The following is a 19,797-nucleotide window of genomic DNA, read 5'->3' as shown; positions in this document are numbered from 1 at the left end:
ATATTTTGGTAAAGGATCATTTACCATGCCAACCAGGTGCAGAGTGTGTCCCATAGGTGTGTCCTCCAGAACAGTAGTTGAGGCATATCATGCAATTTATCTTTTTAGAAAGTCTTGTTTAGTAACGTGACAGTGTGCGTGGCGTCGGCACTGGCTATCCCAGAAGCCCGTCAACCAGGAAGTGGTCCTCAGTTGACGGCAAAAAGGTTGGGCAAGGGTTTTTCTAAAATGATGGAGGAGGAAGAATTGGAATTTACTGAGGATTTGGATGCTATTTTGCACCTCACACCAGAGGTGCAGCTGGCTATTGAACAGGTAAATAACAATGTTCATGCACTTCAAGGGACACTTAGCGTTAGCGCACCAGCGTTAGCGAGCTGGCTAGCTAGTAGTAGCTGTGAACTGAGTAGTTATGCTGCTAGCGGACTACATGTGTAATCAAAATGCAGATCAGTTTGCTAGCTACTTTAGTGTCTGTCGACACCGAAATCGGTGACGGGCGCATTTGTTTGATGACAACATAGACTAGTGCTAGCTAGCTACAGACAGTAAACACGCTACACAGTAGTCTAGTTTAGTATTGTACAGTAACGTTAGCCTTGCTACTCTCCACACAGTCTACCTAATAGGCTACATAATACTATTCTTCCTATTGTTTTGCTTATTTACTTTATGGAGTATTTTCCTGCCTTGTCTGAAGGTGTTTCCCAGTCAAGACCCACTGGACAGAGCAGATTTCAATGCTGTGGAGTACATCAATACATTGTTCCCCACTGAACAGGTACGATTACTTTCTTGCAATATTTCTGAAACGCATCTCGTTTTTGTTTTCAATTTCTTTACAATAGTGAAGTTAGTATTTGGAGACCAATTGTTGTAACATAGACATGTCCACTAGAGGACGCTGTCTGCCCATGCTGTCTAGCACAAAGAATTGTGTACCATAGTTCAACGGTTGAGGGAGTGACTATTTAGATACAATATGGTATATTTGATCACAAAATGGCAATGTTATTAATTTTGATTTTATGATTTCTTGTTCCTTCATAGTCGCTCGCTAATATTGACGATGTGGTGAACAAGATCCGCCTGAAGATTCGGTAAGTAGATGCTATATTGATCACGACCAAGTGTTCAGGACAGATTAGTGACATTTCTCAAAGGTGTTTAACAAAATAGGTCTATGTCTGCTGTGTATTTTATGTTCTCAGGCGTCTGGATGATAGCATTAGGACTGTGGTGAGAGGCCAGACCAATGTGGGACAAGATGGCAGACACGTAAGGACGGTTTTTCAATATGGGACTGCTGCTTGCAGTTTTTGAGCACATGTTGCTTGCTTGTTAGTTGTGTCTTTCTTTATCTGTGTGTGTTCTTGGTATCACTCTTGCTCTTGGGTTTGGACAGAGGGGGCTTTGATAGATGAATAGCAGTGAGCGACTGACTCTGAGAGTCAGGCCTCATTGGATGAGGCCCCACAGAGGGTGGTAACTGGGGTTAGCTGGGCCTCTCCTGCTAGTGATGGATGTGGTGCTTTTAGCCACCAGCGAGATGAAGGATGTTTATGGCATATTACTGCTGCCTCTCACACACTCGCAGGTGCATACCTGCCAGCTCCCCGCTTGCAATCATTCAAAGACCGGCACACACTCTCACACAAACATGCTGCCCCCCTCTTGCGTATCACCACAGTGAGTTTATGACATGAGCTGGGTCTGTCTAACTAGAGCATTCTACTTTGGCATCTTCTTCTCATTACCGGTGAGACTGTCCCTCCTCTTGACCAAGACGTCCTTGCCCTTCTCATTCTTTCCCTGCGTTCTCTCCTTTCTCTCTCCATCCACACAAATGGTATGGAAAAGGACTGGATGAGTCAGACCCAACCCCACTGTCTAAATTGGCATCTATTCGGAAAAAAGGGGGGAAAGATTCCCCTCCATAACGTTGGGATTCCATGTTGACCTGTGGTTTTGTGTCCCGCTGTTTTTGCCGGAACGTGTCGGAAAAAGCCGTGATTTAAGCAGAACTCAACTCTGACAGGGAATGGTGGTTTTAAGAGAACGGGACACCTGATGTTGAAGGTGTGTGTATTGAAAACATCTCAGATATTAGGTGCGTGTGTGTGTATGTGCTCTCTTGGTCTAGTCCCACTTGGCTACCACTGGAACATCCTAAGCATTCCGTACTGGTTTCTGCCAACCTACGAGGTCTGTACTGCATAGTTTGGGTTCTGGTCTCATTGCTGAGGCTCTCTCAGCCATTCCTGTCACACAGAAGGAAAATCATTTCTGCAGACGGAAAGGTGCTTATTACGGAACGATAGAAGGATGGATGGAGGAATGGACAGAGAGCGAGAGAGAGAGAGATGGAGAGAGCTAGGTGAAAGGAAGGAAGAAAGGAATAGAATATACTTTTCTGGCCTGATTAAAAGGTTTCAACAGCAGGCCTACGTGTAGACAAAGAAAAGGCAAGTGATGTGATGGATCGGTGAAGAGAGGCTGGAAAGGAAAGCAAGTAGGAGAGGAAGTGTAGGAGGGCTGGAAAAGTCTGGCCCAGTGGGTGTTTAGTCTGTAGGGAGGCAGCTATCAGCTGGACTGGGTGGAGATGAGATGTCTGCCTCAGATGCCCAGTCCTCTGGGAGCAGAATGCCGAATGCCTAGTGATATTTACTGTGTTTTTCCAAAATAGATGTAGATTATCGTCATTAAAAGACCAATCAATATCTAGCAGGCATTCATAATAATTATTTTAGGCCCACAAGGTATTCTTCCAAGCCGTGGAGGAAAGCTTTGCTATAGGAAGCATCAGGTGACCTTATAAGATGTAGAGTGAGTGAGGTGGTGGTTATGTGTGGTGGGAAGTAGGGTCGGGTGGGCAGTCAGTGTTATTAGGAGAGAGGCTCATTAACTAATCAAACATTTCCAAACAATTACACTCAGCCGGTCATTCCAGGTCATTTTCTTTGCATTATGCTGGTTCACGTAGTTCAGCCACAGCCAAATTGCACAGTACACTCATATACACATCCACATTCTCACACAGCTGGGTGTACTCATTTGGCAATACAGTGTCCCAACATGGTTAGGTCAGTGTGTGTGTGTGTGGCAGACAGGTTCTGGCTCTTCATGCAGATTGGTTTTGGATAGATGTCTCATTGTTACATTTGGCATATGGATCTACTTATCGTACAGACTAAGATAGTAACTGCCATAGGAAGTCAGCGTAAATATTTAATAATAATTTGGAAGGGCAATTTATAGTGCCCCCCCCCCCCCCCCCCCCCCCCCTGTCCTTTCATGAACTTCTACATGTCTTTTCCCTCTCATTTCCACCCTCTTTCTCCCACCTTCTTGTACCTTGGCTGCTCTGGTACTCAGTTTGCAGTCCAGCTTCTCTGCTGATTGTGTTTGTCCTTTCAATATAAGTAGGAGAGCACAGCTGAGTGAAACATAAAAATACAAATAATAGAGAAATGCTTGGTAAAAATTGTTATTTCTTGTAAGACATTCATAAAAAGTTAGTCCACATAGCCCATAGTAATATTGGACAACAGTTCAAGTATCTGGTCTTCAAATCATTGCTTGTCATCATTCTCATCATCTGTGATTAGTGTGTGGCATAGAGGGATGAGAAATACAGAGGAGCACCTTGAACTGCCCTCAGCACTGTCCATTTTGTGTCATGACCAGATGGGATCTTTCACCTTTGGACAGAAGAAAGACAACCACGCTGTCATCATGGGCGCCATCCCAGCTTTTACATTTTGGTCCCTTAATGGAACCGCCGTCCCCGAGACGTCCTTCCAAAACTCCCCAAATAGAGTCCACATGTGCAGCGCTGCTCTATTTCTGCTGGGGAGACATTCATCCTCCCCCTCGTCTGGCTCTGGGAACAGGAGATGGGGGGGGGGGGGGGTTCATGTACGCAGTGTGTATTGTTTTGTGTGTCTACAGAGAGAGATAGCCATCTCAGTTGTGTCCTCTGTTCCTGGATGCTCAGACGCTAGCAGGCTAAATGCAGGAAACGAGGGCTAGCAGAGAGGCCAGAGTCAGCCAACTGTACAAGTTCATTCAGGATCCTCAGAGGTCTAATGTCGGTTCAGCCCAGAGGGACTTAGTGATTACTCTTGAAGGTAGTTTAGTGAACTTAGCAATTTGGTTGTTTTGAGTTTAGTGGACTTGGTAATTAGTCCTAAAAGGAATTTTCAGCAGCGTGTTTTTCTATTGGGACCCTGTGAGTGCTTGGAAAGTGAATCCTTCCTTTCTCCCTTCTCTGATGAAACTGTTGTCAATGATGAAAGGGTTAGTGGAAGCAGCAGGGGCTCAGTAGAATTGAAGCCGTAGCTTTGATTAGCCTACTTGTTCACCTACCATTAAGTGAATCCACCAATGAAGCTAGAAAAGGATAGCCTACGCATCTTATTCAGACAGGGCAGGAGTGCTGGGCCTTTTGCTTCATCCTGGGCACCCTCAACTGGTTCTGACAAACATGGTTCCAAGTTTTCCCTTCCCCCAAGTCAGCCACTTAAATGCAATGCAGCAAACTCTGTGGGGGGTGAAGACTTTAAAGCAGTAGAGGGTTTACCAAGCCTGTGGTCTCAGTTCCCTAATAAGCCTCTAGGGCTGCATGAAACAATGCACTGAAAAATAGAGGAACAACACCAAGCCCTGTCTCTTTCTCTTCTCTTAGTCATCTTGACTTCTCTGGATTTGGCCCGTGTTTGTTACAGAGTAAAAAAGACTGCTCTTTTTGACTGGGTAGTTGACTAGTGCACCTTTTTCCCATAGAGGTCTTCTTTTGACCTTGAGGAGTGGTATATGACCCTATCGCCTTGTGAGGCCTCTTAAGATGCAAGTCTTTCTGAGAGGAAAAAGAAATCCACTGCTGTCAACATGGTGTGTGTTCGCTAGGCTAATCTTTAACTGAGGAATTGGGATGTGTGTGGATGTGTGTGTGTGTGTGTTTGCCAGGGCCGTCCACTTGTGTCTCTGAAGAGGCTTGTAAAAGTGGTAAATTCCTTGGGCAGCTGGTGCCGGCTGTTAGCATTCCATGTGTGTGTGTGTGTGTGTGTGTGTGAAGGAGAGCGAGAGGGTAGCCAACGTTGTCTCTGCACTGCAGCAGCATTCAAGCCCGTCCCAAAACCTCTCCCCCAATTACGACTGGCATCAGATGGCAGCGGCAAAGCCCAGCTCAGACCATCAAAGCCCAGCTGCCCGGCACTAAACGGAAACATTAGATAGCAATTAAACAATACTACAAAATGCAAAGCACCACACTTCACTCCTGACATGTTGAAAAGACTTTGTTGAAGTTTGTAATATGGCCCCTCCTGCTGTTCTAGCTGTGGAGGTTGACTGCTAGACAGCGATACACAGGACACAATACCAAACCTAAGCTCCATGTCTTTATGATGCGTTAGAAGTATTCACACTACTGTTCTGGTCCATCTGTCAGGTGCTGATATTTCCGGTGATGATTGTCAGTTGTCTTCCAAGAACATGATGTTGGGTGAATGTCAGCAGTATGAAAGTGTCACTATCGCCTGCTCTTCGGCCACCAGTTAGTTTGTCAATCCATGAGTGTTTTTGTGTTTGTTCAGGCTGCAGCCCACTCTCAGCCTCCCCTGGCACAGACTGAGGCATGGCTAGAATAGGTCCTCCTGGGTGGAATGTGAGAACAAACTGTGGGAGACGGCTTTCGTTCTTTTGCACCTTTCCGTTTTCTTTTTTTTATCACGCCATTCAGTTTGGTTTTCCATTTCCCAGCGGAGGCACATAGAAAGACTGTTTATACGATTTTAAAATGGCTTCATTTGTTTGATGAAATAGCCTTAATGGGTGACAACAGGAATGTTACAGGCCTGCGTTTTAATCCTCATCTTCATTTGAGAAAAATGCTGAATATGCTGAAATTCAAACCAATAAGAACAAAATCACTGCTCTAACTATTATCCTGTTTTGTTTTTCTCTCTGCCTCTCCTCCTGCTCTCTGCCTCTCCTCCTGCTCTCTGCCTCTCCTCCTGCTCTCTGCCTCTCCTCCTGCTCTCTGCCTCTCCTCCTGCTCTCTGCCTCTCCTCCTGCTCTCTGCCTTCCTTCCAGGCACTGGAGGAGGCCCAGGTTGCCATACAACAGCTATTTGGTAAAATCAAAGACATCAAGGACAAGGCGGAGAAGTCTGAGCAAATGGTGAGTAAACAATCTGCCCAACCAGCCACCCAATGCTGTTGTCTGTAACCTCCCTACCATGGGGCACAATGACGGTTAGGTTTCCTATCAGGTTAGGTCGAGATTCGGGTTCTGGTAAGGTTTCTCAGTCAGAGTCTTCCCAGCAAACTCCTTAAGAGAAGCAGCTTGGGAAGAAGAGTAACTATCTTGTCTGCTGAGTCAAAATGACTGAACGGTCCTGCTAGCACCTTCTGCAACACAACCATGTGAGGACTCAGATATCCTGTAGGTAGGGAGTGTTATTTTAAGTTAAGGTAATGCTCCTGCCATATGGTGTGTGTGTGTGTGTGTGTGTGTGGAAGGGGGTTACAGGAAGGCCAGTGGGCTGGGTGGGTACAGCAAAGAGGGAGAGGGGAACAATAGAGCGGGGGACCCCTCCCTCAGCGGGTATGTTTGAGCTTCAGACCGACGGGTGTGGCTCTCCCTCCCTCCCTCCCTCTCTCTCTCTCTCTCTCTCTCTCTCTCTCTCTCTCTCTCTCTCTCTCTCTCTCTCTCTCTCTCTCTCTCTCTCTCTCTCTCTCTCTCTCCTCTCTCCTCTCTCTCTCTCTCTCTCCTCTCTCTCTCTCTCTCCTCTCTCTCTCTCTCTCTTCTCTCTCTCCTCTCTCTCTCTCTCTCTCTCTCTCTCTCTCTCTCTCTCTCTCTCTCTCTCTCTCTCTCTCTCTCTCTTTCTCACGCTCTCTGTGTCTGTCTGTCTTTTTTTATTCCCCCTTCATCCATCCCCCCTCCTCTTTCCTCCACCTCAGGTGAAGGAGATAACGAGGGACATCAAGCAGCTGGACCATGCAAAGCGTCACCTGACCACCTCCATCACCACCCTCAACCACTTACACATGCTAGCCGGGGGCGTGGACTCTCTAGAGTGGGTATCCTGTCTCTAGAGCCAATCACTGGCCTAGACCTATACTTACATTACCTTGTCATTAAGATTAGACAGGGCCCCACAGTTTTGCAGATAAATGATTTCCTGTTCACATACAATGCTATTTTGTGTGGCACTCATTTCTTTGCGCGATAGGGCCATGACGAGGAAGAGGCAATATGGAGAGGTTGCTAACCTGCTACAAGGAGTGGTCAATGTTTTGGAACACTTCCAGAAATACATGGGAATTCCACAGATCAGACAGCTCTCGGAGAGGTAAAGTGCGCACACACACACAGTCACATTTTGTAACTTGTATATCTTACATTTACATTTAGTCATTTAGCAGACGCCCTTATCCAGAGCGACTTACAGTAAGTACAGGGACATTTCCCCCGAGACAAGTAGGGTGAAGTGCCTTGCCCAAGGACACAATGTCATTTGGCACGGCAAGGAATCGATCCGGCAACCTTCTGATTTCTAGCCCGACTCCCTCACCGCTCAACCATCTGACTCCTCCTCTTAGTGCATGCCATTCAAATGTTGCTAACTGGACATCTGTTAGGTTAGGTTTGTTGGATTGATTGAGGGTGTTGGCCAAGCCAGGTCAGAAATATTCTGCAGATCAGATTATTTTTATAATTATGGTGGAAGCAGTGCATACACACACAATACACCGCACACCCTCCCCCCACACACACCCACACACATACAGAGGAAGGAAACACTGAATTCTCTTTATCCCTGCATATTTCCACTGAGGGAGCCCTGAGAATGTGCATTCCTCCTCCAGCATTGTGTTTGTGTGTGTTTGTGTGTGCACATGTTAGATAAAGATAATTTTGTGTGTTTGTCTTTGTACATGTGTTTGTCTTAGCCTGTGGACGTGTGATACTAAGTGTGTAAAGGTGTGTGTTTCTACCTGTGCATGTGTGATTGAGAGAAGTAGGTCTTTTGTCCTTTCTGTATTTCTCTCTACAACAGAAACAGTTCTGTGTGTGTGCACGTGTGCGTGCACGTGTGTGTGCACGTTAAGCACTATGCCAGACCCCATAGTGGGCCACAGAGCAAGGCCTCAGCCCACACACTCCCTGTCTCAACTTCTTCGTACAGCTGTGTTTGCATGGATATCTGTTTTGCTTGGATTATTTGATAAAGACCTGGGTTGAGGAGGGCGTGTCAGGGAAATTTAGGGTGGTTTCATGATTTGCTCCCTAGTGTTTATCTTGGGATTTTGTGTGTGTGTGTGTATACGCGTGCATAATGCTTCCCAAGTGACGGGAAAAGCAATCTTGTAGATGATTCTGGTGAAACAGAAAAGTAGTTCAACTGGAACGATGAGTCCAAACACACGCACTCACTTGTTACATATCTGAAAACCTCGTTTGGGTTGGCCATCTAATGTATTCCTCTGTGACAGCTAATACTGTATGATGGTTGACTGTATGATACCATACAGGCTGGCTCCATGTATTGATTCAACGCCCCAAACTATCCTTTTGATGGTATGGACTATGATGTTTTGTATAGGTGTAACAGCTGTATGGAAATAGTGTTTCTGGAAAGACAAACAGAAAGGTAGAGAGGGATGGATGGAAGGAAGGAGGGGTAGACATTGGAGAGAACGAAGAGAGTAGATAGACCAGCAGATGCCCTGGCATGACTGTCTGTCCGTGCATCTGTGTGTCTCTCCGCCCTCATTTGTTTGTTCTGGAAGGTTCTGGTTGTTCTGGGGTTGGGCTCGGGCTCAGAATAGTTTACCTTCCATAACAACACAAGAGTCTAGCAAAACTCACATACTGCAGTTCCCACCTTGGCCTCGGCAGTGAGTTTTTCAATGTCATATTAGACAGTCGGTAAAAGAAGAATTCATCCTACACATTTTATCCAACACTGGGCCCTATTGTCCACAGTTCAAATTTCAAATTGTCCACTGTGACATTTTCAAAATGTTTACTGCTTATGTTGTGCAATTTTATACTGCATTTTTTCAACAATCGATGAACATTCCATTGGTTTCCTCAGAGTGAAGGCAGCCCAGAGTGAACTGGGGACTCAGATCCTGGCAGATTTTGAAGAGGCCTTCCCCGTTCAGGGGTCCAAGGTAACACACCCACGTCATGATCCGCTTGTGAAATGTTTTGTTTGTTCGTCCTTTGTTTTGTTTGTTATTCAGCTGTCAACACCTTATCGTTTCATTGTGTGTTAGTGAGAGCACATGTGTGAACATGGCATACATTACGTCAAGTCATTGTGCAAATGTCAATCCAGCACTGTGTGTCTGTGTGTGTGTGTGTTGTGTCTGTCCTCCCACAGAGGGCGGGGGGGCCTAGTAATGTCCTCAGGGATGCCTGCCTGGTGGCCAACGTCCTAGACCCTCGAATTAAACAGGAGATCATCAAGAAGTTCATCAGACAGCACCTCTCTGAGTACCTGGTGCTGTTCCAGGAGAACCAGGACGTGAGTGCTGACCAGAGGAAAATCCACAGCCATCTATGTTATTGAGGACAATCTGTAAAAAAAAAAGATGTTGTCAATAGTGTGTCTCAATGTGTCCTTTCCCTTCTCCCCCTCTCCTCTCTCCCTGTCTCTTCGTCAGGTGGCATGGCTGGATAAGATTGACCGGCGCTACGCCTGGATCAAGCGTCAGCTGGTGGACTACGAGGAGAAGTACGGACGCATGTTCCCAGAGGAGTGGTATATGACGGAGCGGATCGCTGTGGAGTTCTGCCACATCACAAGGTACACACACACACACACATGCCACACTTGCACTCACTAGCTCAGAACAACAGATACACACACAAGTACCCCAACAAAGCCTGACACAACTGACAGACACACGCACAGAATCGTGGGAGGGAGTGGGATCATCTGAAGCTTTAACTTGCCGACTCAACCAAACCGCCACCAACCGCCACGGCCAAATTTCAGTTTGGTCCTCGTTAGCCCACATGAGCAGTGACCTTGTATTAACACATTACAGATGACATCGTGATGATTCTGTGCCTCTCTGCTTGTGTGTCATCCAGGATAGAGCTGGCCAAAGTGATGCGAACACGGGCCAAGGAGATTGAGGTCAAGCTGCTTTTGTTTGCCATCCAGAGGACAACAAACTTTGAGGGCCTGCTAGCCAAACGCTTCCCCGGCTGTACGCTGACGGACGGACCTGGGGTAAGACACACACACACACACATGCTCTTAGTGTGGTCCGACTGTGTGGTTCGGTCCAGAGGTCATGTGATCTTTGTTTACTTGGGCATAAGAGGCTGGTTGACTCCCTGGTTCACGCTCTGTGCTGGTTTCCTGCTCTCCTTAAATTATTCACTGCTATCGAGTGGTCTGACATAGTAGGGACATGTCAGGGACTTGCTTGCGTCCCAGCAAGGACAATTTATTGTGTTTGTGGGCACGTGCGTATTTCTTCAGCAGAAGAAGCCGGAGACCCCTCTGGAGTCAACCAACCCCTTCCTGGAGGACGAGGCGGGAGAGGATGGGGGCTTGGAGAAGGAGGACGATCTGGACAGGGTGAGACTTTTTACCTTTGGAACACAACTCCCTATGGTCACTTCCTGTCCCCTAATAACAGGCTAATGTGAGGGGAAAAATGAATCTCTTTGAAATGCCCCTTTGACTGTGTTGATGAAGGTAACCCTTTAGTGAGTCGATGATCCCAGCCCCACGTGTGATCCCTCTTGTTCTCGTTCTAGCCAAAGAAGCCCAAAGCACCAGAGAACCCTTTCCATGGCATTGTGTCGAAGTGCTTCGAACCTCATCTCTACGTCTACATAGAATCTCAGGATAAGTAAGTCACAACCCCACACTCGTGCTAGTCAAGTCACGTGCTGGCATGTAGACCCCAAAGTGGGTGTGTCAACATGTGGGAAGTTGGCTCAAACATCAAATGCTTTTTTTAAATTGCCTTTTCATCAAACTTCCTCCCTTTCTCTATCTGTCTTGTTTCTGTCTCCCTCTGTCTCTCTCTACTGTGGCAGAAATGTTTCCTATTAGCTGCATGACCACAGACGCTGAGAGAGGGGGATCGAAAAATGCCGCCACAGCAGATCTCTCTTTCTCTCACACACACTCACACCCTCACACTTTCCGAGCTTGTCCTCGTCTACTCATTTACCTCCTAGTCTGTTACGTTCCACTTCTTTTGTCACTTTTTCCACTTTTTACTCCTCTCACCTTTCCATCATTTGTTCTAATCGTCCCTGTCTCAGACAGTGGTCTCTTCCCAGAAACAGAGCACCATTCTGGGCTTGGCCTCTCTCCCTGTGACCCTCTTAGATCTTGGATCTCTGGAGCGTTGAGCATTAGTCTGGCGGGGTAGAGCAACGTGACCTATAGTGTCCGGCAGTGGCCTCCTTTCAGTACCAGCCCAGACTACAACAGGCTTTAGACAGGCTTTTCAAAAGTCCTTCATCCCCATTGGACTAGAACAGGACTGAATAGTTTGATTGTTATCAGAAAGTGTGTTGTTCCTTGGCATCCTTTCATAAGAACATTGTTCTTATGAAAGGATAAGAAATGAAGCAATGAAAGGATGTGAAAGGAGCAACAAGGGGAAGCGAGACAGGAAAAGTGAGCCTTTTAAAGCATTAAAGCACAGACAGGCTCCACAAGAGGCCTGGCACCTGGAGTTGTCTGGAGGATGCTGGAAAATCGTCCTTCTTGAATGCCTTTGGTGGGGATGTGGGACAATCAATTCACTTTTTTATGATCGTTGACACTATTTGTATTTGTGTGTGTGTGCGTGCGTATGTTTGTCCCCACCCACAGGAACTTGGGTGAGCTGATCGACCGCTTCGTGTCAGACTTCCGGGCGCAGGGCCCCCCCAAGGCGGGCACAGAGGAGGGCGGGGCGGTGCTGCCCAGCTGTGCCGACCTCTTTGTCTACTACAAGAAGTGCATGGTGCAGTGTTCCCAGCTCAGCACCGGGGAGCCCATGATCGCCCTCACCACCATCTTCCAGAAGTACCTCCGGGAATATGCCTGGAAGATCCTCTCCGGCAACCTGCCCAAGTGAGCATTCAACTGGGTCTCATAATCCACACTGCCCCTCACTTTGAGCTAAAGGTTTTGGACCACAATTTCAAAATCGTGATGTATTGCATGTCTCACTAGGCCTGGTTTAGGAAGACCATGATGTACTAAATCCTGATCTCTCGTTCAGGCTAAAACCAATAATTTTCCACGAATGGACCCGCATTTAAAAATGTTTTATACCAGAACCCATGGACCAATGTAAACAAAATCTACGCTTTCTTTCCGCGTTCTGTATCTGTCTAAAACATTCTTGGGTCTTAGAAAATGCCATGCAGTGCAGAGTACAAGTCATTTTGAGGAACGAGCCTGTCAGGTTTGGATTTCTTCATCCCCTCAGAAGCGTGATTGGTCTTTTTGAAGAGGGAGTTTGATAGTTAATGTCTTCAGTTGTTGCAGTGTTTGATCTGTGGGCTCAGCATGTCATGTGGTTCTGGAGTTGTTTACGCTGCGGTGCTGCCTAATACACCATGAGCCAAAGCAGCTTTTTGACTCACTGGCCACATTAAAAGCCTCTATTCACTGTGGCGCACACAAACAGACAGACCTCACTCCTCTTGTGTGGCATGATATGTCGTTTTTGGGGGGGGGTTAAAGGGGGCCCTTCTGGGTTTAGATGTTGCGGTTTTCCCAAAAGTCTCGGCTGTTGTGATTTATTAAATAGAGGGCCATCGTTTTTTTGGCCACGTTGCCCTGGCAACCTTGCCCCCCTGTTAGTCTGTGGTTACTTCTCGATAACATCTAAAATAATCCTCCTTTTTGTTGTTTTCCTCCTGTCATCAGAACTGTCTTGAAACTGCTTGGTTTCAAACCAGTGCTTTTCCCCTTTTCTCTGACATGCTCTCTCTCTCTGCTCCCCTCTTTCCACCACAGGACTAACAGTAGCAGTGTGGGGCTGACCATCAGCAGCCTGCTGAAGGAGAAGGAGGGCTCAGAAGCTGCAAAGTTCACTGTGGAGGAGCTGTGCCTCATCTGCAGCATCCTCAGCACTGCTGAGTACTGCCTGGCAACCACGCAACAGGTCTCAGCACATGCACACACACAAACACATACACTCACACACATGCACACACGCTGCTGAGTACTGCCTGGCAACCATGCAACAGGTCTCAGCACACACACAAACACATGCACACATGCAAACAAACAGATGCATAATACATAGGTATTCATATCAAACCCTCATATCTTCATGAATAAACAGTTGCTCACCCTGAATCAGGAAACGGTTGATCTTGATCCAAAGCTCCAAACACATGCTGTGTTCCGCGTCTTGTTGTGTAACTTGCTTTGACAATCATTTGATTGCTACACTAGAGTACTGGAATAGATTTACCAATAGGTCTGGTTTTGGAGAAGAAAAAAAAGGTAGCAAAGATTTACGTAAATAAACATGCTTCCTTGTAACTAAAGATGGAATTGTAAAGTTAAAGTGTGTGAGCGTGTGTGTGTAAGTTGGAGGAGAAGCTCAAGGAGAAGGTGGATAAAACCCTGGTGGAGAGGATCAACCTAACTGGAGAGATGGATACCTTCAGCACGTATGTACCACACACACATACACGCACACAAATAACTTTTCCAGCAATGGAAAAGTATTTGAATATTTATTTCCAATTGTATTTTCTTTGTCTTCCAGTGTGATATCCAACAGTATCCAGTTGCTGGTTCAGGACCTGGATGCAGCGTGTGACCCTGCTCTCACCGCCATGAGTAAGGTGGGTCCCAGATAGGAACCTCCTGTTCCAGTCAGCCAGTCAGTGTGCTGACTCACTGACAAACTTCAGAATATTGTTCACTTCAGACCAAGCTAATTCTACATCTGCTGCTCATCTCCGACCACCTCCTTCTGTTCCATCACCCTGTTCTTCACCCTTCAACCTCACTATCGCTTCCTTCATTCTCATTCCTTTTTCCTTCTTTTTACTCAACATCCTCTCCCCTCCCAGATGCCGTGGCAGAGCGTGGAGCACGTGGGCGACCAGAGCCCTTACGTCACCTCGGTCATCATGCACATCAAGCAGAACGTGCCCATTGTGAGGGACAACCTAGCCTCAACGCGAAAATACTTCACCCAGTTCTGCATCAAATTCACCAAGTGAGTAAACAATTCAACTTAATCATGAGTGGTGTTCTATGAACTAGTAAGTCTTTGAAGTCAGTAAGTCCACATTTTATCTCTCCTTTAGTTCATTCATCCCCAAATTCATCAACCACCTGTTCAGGTGCAAGCCTATAAGCATGGTGGGGGCTGAACAGGTATGTTAACTGTCAAAAACAAGTACAAAAACTAATATTAAAAGTATTATTATATTATTAATTGGCATAGATGTGTCTTATGTGTGGAGTAGTGAGTACATTTTTGTAGAATTCAAATGCATTATTGTGCTTTTCTTCTGACTTTGTGCAGCTCCTGTTAGACACCCACTCTCTGAAGACAGTTCTGTTGGACCTGCCATCCATCGGCTCACAGGTGCTCCGCAAAGCCCCCGCCAGCTACACCAAGATCGTGGTGAAGGGGATGACCCGTGCCGAGATGATCCTCAAGGTCAGAGCAGCAACGCTGACACAAACTGCTGACAATCTCTCCTCCACGCACCAGTGTGGAGCAATGTGTGTCTTCACAACCTTTAGCACACGCACAAAAATGAAACATCCTGATATAATATGTTTTATGTATTCACTCAATCGCAGCAAATGCTTAAACATGGATCCTAGACTTAACCTTAGCTATTTAATTTGACGGAAACTCATCCTTGATGCCACATTATACACAACTTGTGTAGCTGTTAAACTTTTACCACATCCATTAACCTAAAAAACGAATCCAAACACCAACATCCTATTCAAAATTTCACATGTTTATCATAACTATAAAGTCAGTAACCTGAACCATTAAACAGGCTAAAATGGGATTAGTTGAACATTATCATAAGTACTTTCACTTTCCACTGATTTGTACGTTACTAGCAAACAATAGGTTTACTAAATAATTAGTGCTTTGACCACAGACATTCTCGAAAATGTGTCTGACTCAAGTGAGCAGATTATCAATTTAAATTTAATTTTAGTCTGCCTAGCTTGAGTAACATTTTAATTGTGTCTTCAGCTCTTACTCAGGAAAACATTTTTATGACTATGTTCCTATAAACTGGCCCACCTCATGTTAGGTATGGGAATATGAGCCAAGCTGTGCTCCCTCTGATTTCATGAGTGAGACAGAGGAAGGCAGGATTTACACAAACACACACATATACAACACACACAACAAGCTTTTGGCCAAGCTAGAGTCAGGGGAAATAGACACATCTTTTGTCTGGAACCCCTTGCCTTTCAGGATACCTTTTAAACCCCGCCCATCCTATCTCACTCCTATCTCATCTGCACTCGGTTGGGGGAGTGTTTCCTGTTGTCCTCGGGCAGGAATGCATCCTTGATCTGCCTAACGGACAGTCTGGGACCTGCTCTAAAGACACAACATCCTACAGTCTCTGTCATCCGGAGTAGAATACAGCTCTTCTCTGCTGTTCCTGTGTGTCTCTCTGGCAGGCATTTAGCAAGGAAAAACCAAATATCGCTCTGACTTTTATTTAACGCTCAACACTTCTTGTGTATGTAAATACTCTGACAGTTTAAGTCTCAGATACAGTAAGTGTTAGAGTAAGCCATATTTGTACAAAAACTAAAATGTAAATGCTGGGACATTTAAAAAAGGCTCAGACATTTCTAGTTCCTTACAGCAAGTTATGAAAGTTATCACTGAATTTCTTACACCACATAACCTTGTGCAACATCTTCCTTGACATGCTTGTAATACGCCACATCGCTGCTTCGAAACCGCTTCATCCATTGTTTAGCTGACTCTCTCCATGTCATCACCTCCAGGCTGCCAACACCCTGGATGTGTATGGATGGCTCCACATGTGGACCACAAAGCCTTTAGTCCTTGGGGGAAATGCCTTGAATGTGTTTACATACATTCCCCCTGGTCTGCTCACTGTAGCCCTAAGGCTCAGCCTTGAAGTTAGAAAAGCCGTACAAGTGCAGAGAGGCTTGCCCTAATCTGTCCAATGTTTCTGTCTGACTGGTACCTATAGGTACCCCCCCCCCCCCCACCTCCGACACACACACACACACAAGTAATTGATCCCACATTGACATACAGGCACTAAAACAGAAACCCGTAGAAATAAAGCATAAAAATAATGCATAAAGCAATGCATTATTTCCCTCTTCAACCCTATTCGCGAGACAGTACATAACAATCACATTCACAGGTGCAAAGTTTAAGTGAAGTTTGATACAGGTTACAGAATGATTGTGAGTTTCAGATACAGTATGTTCTTTCACACAGGTTTTTAAAGAGAGTTGGTAAGATCTGAATTTGAGTTGCTTTGAAGTATTGGACTCGATCATGATAAATTCCTAAAGATATTTGGAGGGATTTTCTCTACATCACCCAGCCTTTTGTCAGATCATACAGAGCCCTTGTCCTAGAATCTATGTAGATTTGTTTCTGTCTCTCTGAGGCAGCTTTGGCCAGCATGAGGCCCATGAGACGTGGCTGTTTTCCACACTTCCAGCCCTCTCCCTACCACCAATGCTCTTTTCAGGGGTGGGAGTGGAAAGGCTACCCCCCTCCTCCTCCACACACCACCATCTCCTTTCAGCTTGAATGTTTTTTCCTCTTCTTTCCTCCCCCCTTTCTTCTCTCTCTTTTTTTTACGGGGCGAGCTAACTACAACAAGGTCCCTCAAGGCTTTCCCTTGGCCCCGCTCCAGGACAGTTGCTTAGTAAATCACTCAGTCCACAGGGGAAGGAAGCCAGAGAATTCCAGACAATCCACAGCTTTGAATGTCCCTCTCACTCTCTCGCTCTACGGCCCTCTCGTTCACTCTATCTCTGTCTTCTTCTATAACACACACTTTCTGTCCCTACAGCTGCCTCCTACTTTGTCTCTATCTTTCTCCAGGGAAACTTTGGAACAGGAGCTGGGCTTGGTTGGGTGTTGGTATTGGGCTAAGGTGAAATGTTTTGGGGAGTGGATGGAAGGAGAAGGGAAGGGTGCAATTCCAACTACATTTTTTTCTTTCTCCATCAGTATCTGTCAACCATGTGTTCGTCTGTAGCGGCTAAGAACACTATCTGATCCACGTTTTTTTTTATCACTACCCTTAAGAATGAAAAATAGAGAGTCTGGTACACAGACTTGGCTAAAGCTCTTAAAGTTAACCTTTTTCTCGTCTCTCTACTAATACCCATTTTTGCCAAAAATCCCTCATTATACCTCAAAAGATAATTACCGTGACCATTAGGGAGGCTAATTCACGTCCGCTCATGCATGGAGTAATTGGTCTGTAAAAAGACGAAAACGGAGGGGGCGACCCTAAATATAGCACTGCCGTGTGGGCTCATTGTTTTCAGCTTCAACCACTTGCATACTGTCTTATGTACTCCGCCCCACCCCCCAATCTCAGTTTGCTGTATGGTACAGTACCATGTGCCCATGTGGAATCACTTAAGATCTTGTCGGTTGTCCCGTGATGGGTGTTCATGTGAAAGCTCATGTTAAAATAGATTATGAAGATGTGTGAATGTATCAGTCATATTGATGCTGTCTCTCCCCCCCCATCTTTTCAGGTGGTAATGGCGCCACATGAACCCCCAGTGGTGTTTGTGGATAACTACATCAAGCTTTTGGCTGATGGCAACCCTGAGACCTTCCAGAAAATCCTGGACATGAAAGTGGGTTTAGTTCCCCTTTTCTTGCCAAAGACTGTTTTTCACTTGTTCATCCTCTTCCTGCTCATTCAGCCTTGTTGTCTTGCTGTCCAGTGGCTTTTTTATGGTGTGGTGAAATGATTTTCTTGCATCTTGTCGCTTCCTGTTTGTTACAGTTTTCACCCCCCTCTCCTCTTGTTCATCGCATCATTTCTCTAACGCTTAGTTTTTTGGAGAAGGACAGGCAAAATGAATAATGGATAGATGTGTACAAGGGCAGATTATAGTAGATTATTGTTTGTGGTGAGACAGTTCTGTACTGCATTTCCCAATATCTTCCTTTCGTTGTGTCATGCAGGGTCTGAAACGCAGTGAGCAGAGCAGCATGCTGGAGCTGTTCAGACAGAGGCTGCCAACCCCTCCATCTGGGGCTGATGGGGGTCCCTCTCTTTCCTTCAGCGCCCCTACCCCTGAGCAGGAGTCCTCCCGCATCCGCAGGCTGGAGAAGCTCATTAAGAAGAGACTGTGAAACACACACATACACACGCAGTCAACCTCAAAAGGAGAACAACTGGGCTTCTCACTTTCCTTTACAAATTCTCTGATCACACATACATAGAAACAGTTTCTCATGACATAAGCTCCTGCCCTGTTTAGTGATAATGGAACATTGTGGGTAAAGCAGAGACTAATATATACCTTTTTTTACTAGCATAAATATGACCTGCACAATTTCAAAGTCTATGTCAGATTATGAAGACATTTCCTCAACTGCAATATGCTGTTGGCACATATGAGAAATGTACTTCTGGTTTTGTTTGTTTTTTGTTCTCCTTTAACGACACTAATACTTAAGCTTTGTGTTGTAATTAAATGTACAGTATATCATACACTATACAAAGCTGAAAATGTGTTTGCACTTAGACTAAATCAGGAGCTACCAACTAACTCAAAACTGCTTGAGGCAACATGCTGCCACTCTGGCAACTATCCATACCAGACTGAAAACAGAAAAAAGTTGACATCTTTGAATGTTCAAGCGTATTGTCTGTGTAAATTGATACATTGCTATCAGTTTGCTCTATGAAGTAATGGGGGCAGTTTCTAGGGTGAGTCTATTTCAGATGTCTAGTGCTTTAGTTTGGGTAGGGACATTTATTGGGTTTTGGTGTTACAATGGTGTCCCATCATGCACCGCTGTCTGGTCTCCAGGTTTAGTGATTAAGCCCTCAGTTCTGGAACTGGGAGGATCTTGAGATTTCCTGTCTCTTCAATCAGACACTGGGCAGTTTCTTTGGGGCTTTTAAACTCCCCCAATGTTGGGAAATTAAAACCAGTCCATGCCTTAAAAAGCAGCCCTTGGCCAGGAGAGTTGTGTATTTGTGTGCATGATGTGAAGTGTTTTCATTTCTTTAACCTTTCCCTGAAGTACCTCCCAGACACTGAGCCCTATGTGTGTTGTCATGTCAGCTGATTTAGCCAAATTGAAAGAACTTGAAGGTGGTGAATGATTTCTGGCCAGACTTAGATTATCAATGGCTGGTGACAGTAAGCTCTTTTAAATTGAGTTTGAATGGAACATCATAAAACCACCCTCAAACCAACATTTTAACTGGATTGTTAAAGTTGAAAAGGTGTTATCCTCTGCTGGCAATGTAGTGAGTTATTTCTCCATTCTGCTCAGTCCATCTGTATATTGTTTTTGTCCTGCAAGATAATTGAAATGATTTATTTTATTTTAAATGAAGGTCAAGCATCATAGTGTAGAGGTTGGGGTTTGAATGGTTTTGATTGTGTAAGATGTGGTTCGTAGGTGGACCTCTGTCCCCTTGAAAAGAAAGTGTTTGATAAATGGATTAATATATAAATGCTATGATGTTCTTGATGTAGGCTTACATTCCTGCTTTCGGTTGATTATCAATAATGTGTATTTTCAGAGTTATACTAGC

The 19,797-nt window shown here is 45.4% G+C and overlaps 1 protein-coding gene across 2 annotated transcripts; it reads left to right on the top strand.

The window, feature by feature from the left end:
• The first annotated feature begins 140 nt into the window (after positions 1-140).
• On the top strand, positions 141-19,733 carry vps53 (VPS53 subunit of GARP complex). Of its 2 annotated transcripts, none has more exons than XM_047035316.1 (22): positions 141-315; positions 701-781; positions 1,051-1,100; positions 1,212-1,278; positions 6,097-6,183; positions 6,966-7,081; positions 7,238-7,357; positions 9,107-9,185; positions 9,398-9,541; positions 9,681-9,823; positions 10,114-10,255; positions 10,514-10,609; positions 10,792-10,886; positions 11,867-12,109; positions 13,004-13,151; positions 13,586-13,668; positions 13,767-13,845; positions 14,077-14,225; positions 14,317-14,386; positions 14,538-14,675; positions 17,768-17,872; positions 18,207-19,733. In XM_047035316.1, the coding sequence occupies exons 1-22, from the start codon at positions 229-231 to the stop codon at positions 18,375-18,377; spliced, it is 2,493 nt and encodes an 830-aa protein (XP_046891272.1). In that variant the 5' UTR covers positions 141-228; the 3' UTR covers positions 18,378-19,733. The 2 variants fall into 2 exon arrangements, with proteins under 2 accessions (XP_046891272.1, XP_046891271.1); XM_047035315.1 differs by having other exon boundaries at positions 10,511-10,609.
• Positions 19,734-19,797: the final 64 nt, after the last annotated feature.

The sequence above is a fragment of the Hypomesus transpacificus genome, chromosome 15 (assembly GCF_021917145.1).
Source record: "Hypomesus transpacificus isolate Combined female chromosome 15, fHypTra1, whole genome shotgun sequence".
Lineage (NCBI taxonomy): Eukaryota > Metazoa > Chordata > Actinopteri > Osmeriformes > Osmeridae > Hypomesus > Hypomesus transpacificus.
Note: the sequence above shows the minus strand (reverse complement) of the source record. Positions and strands in the feature narration are given on the sequence as shown.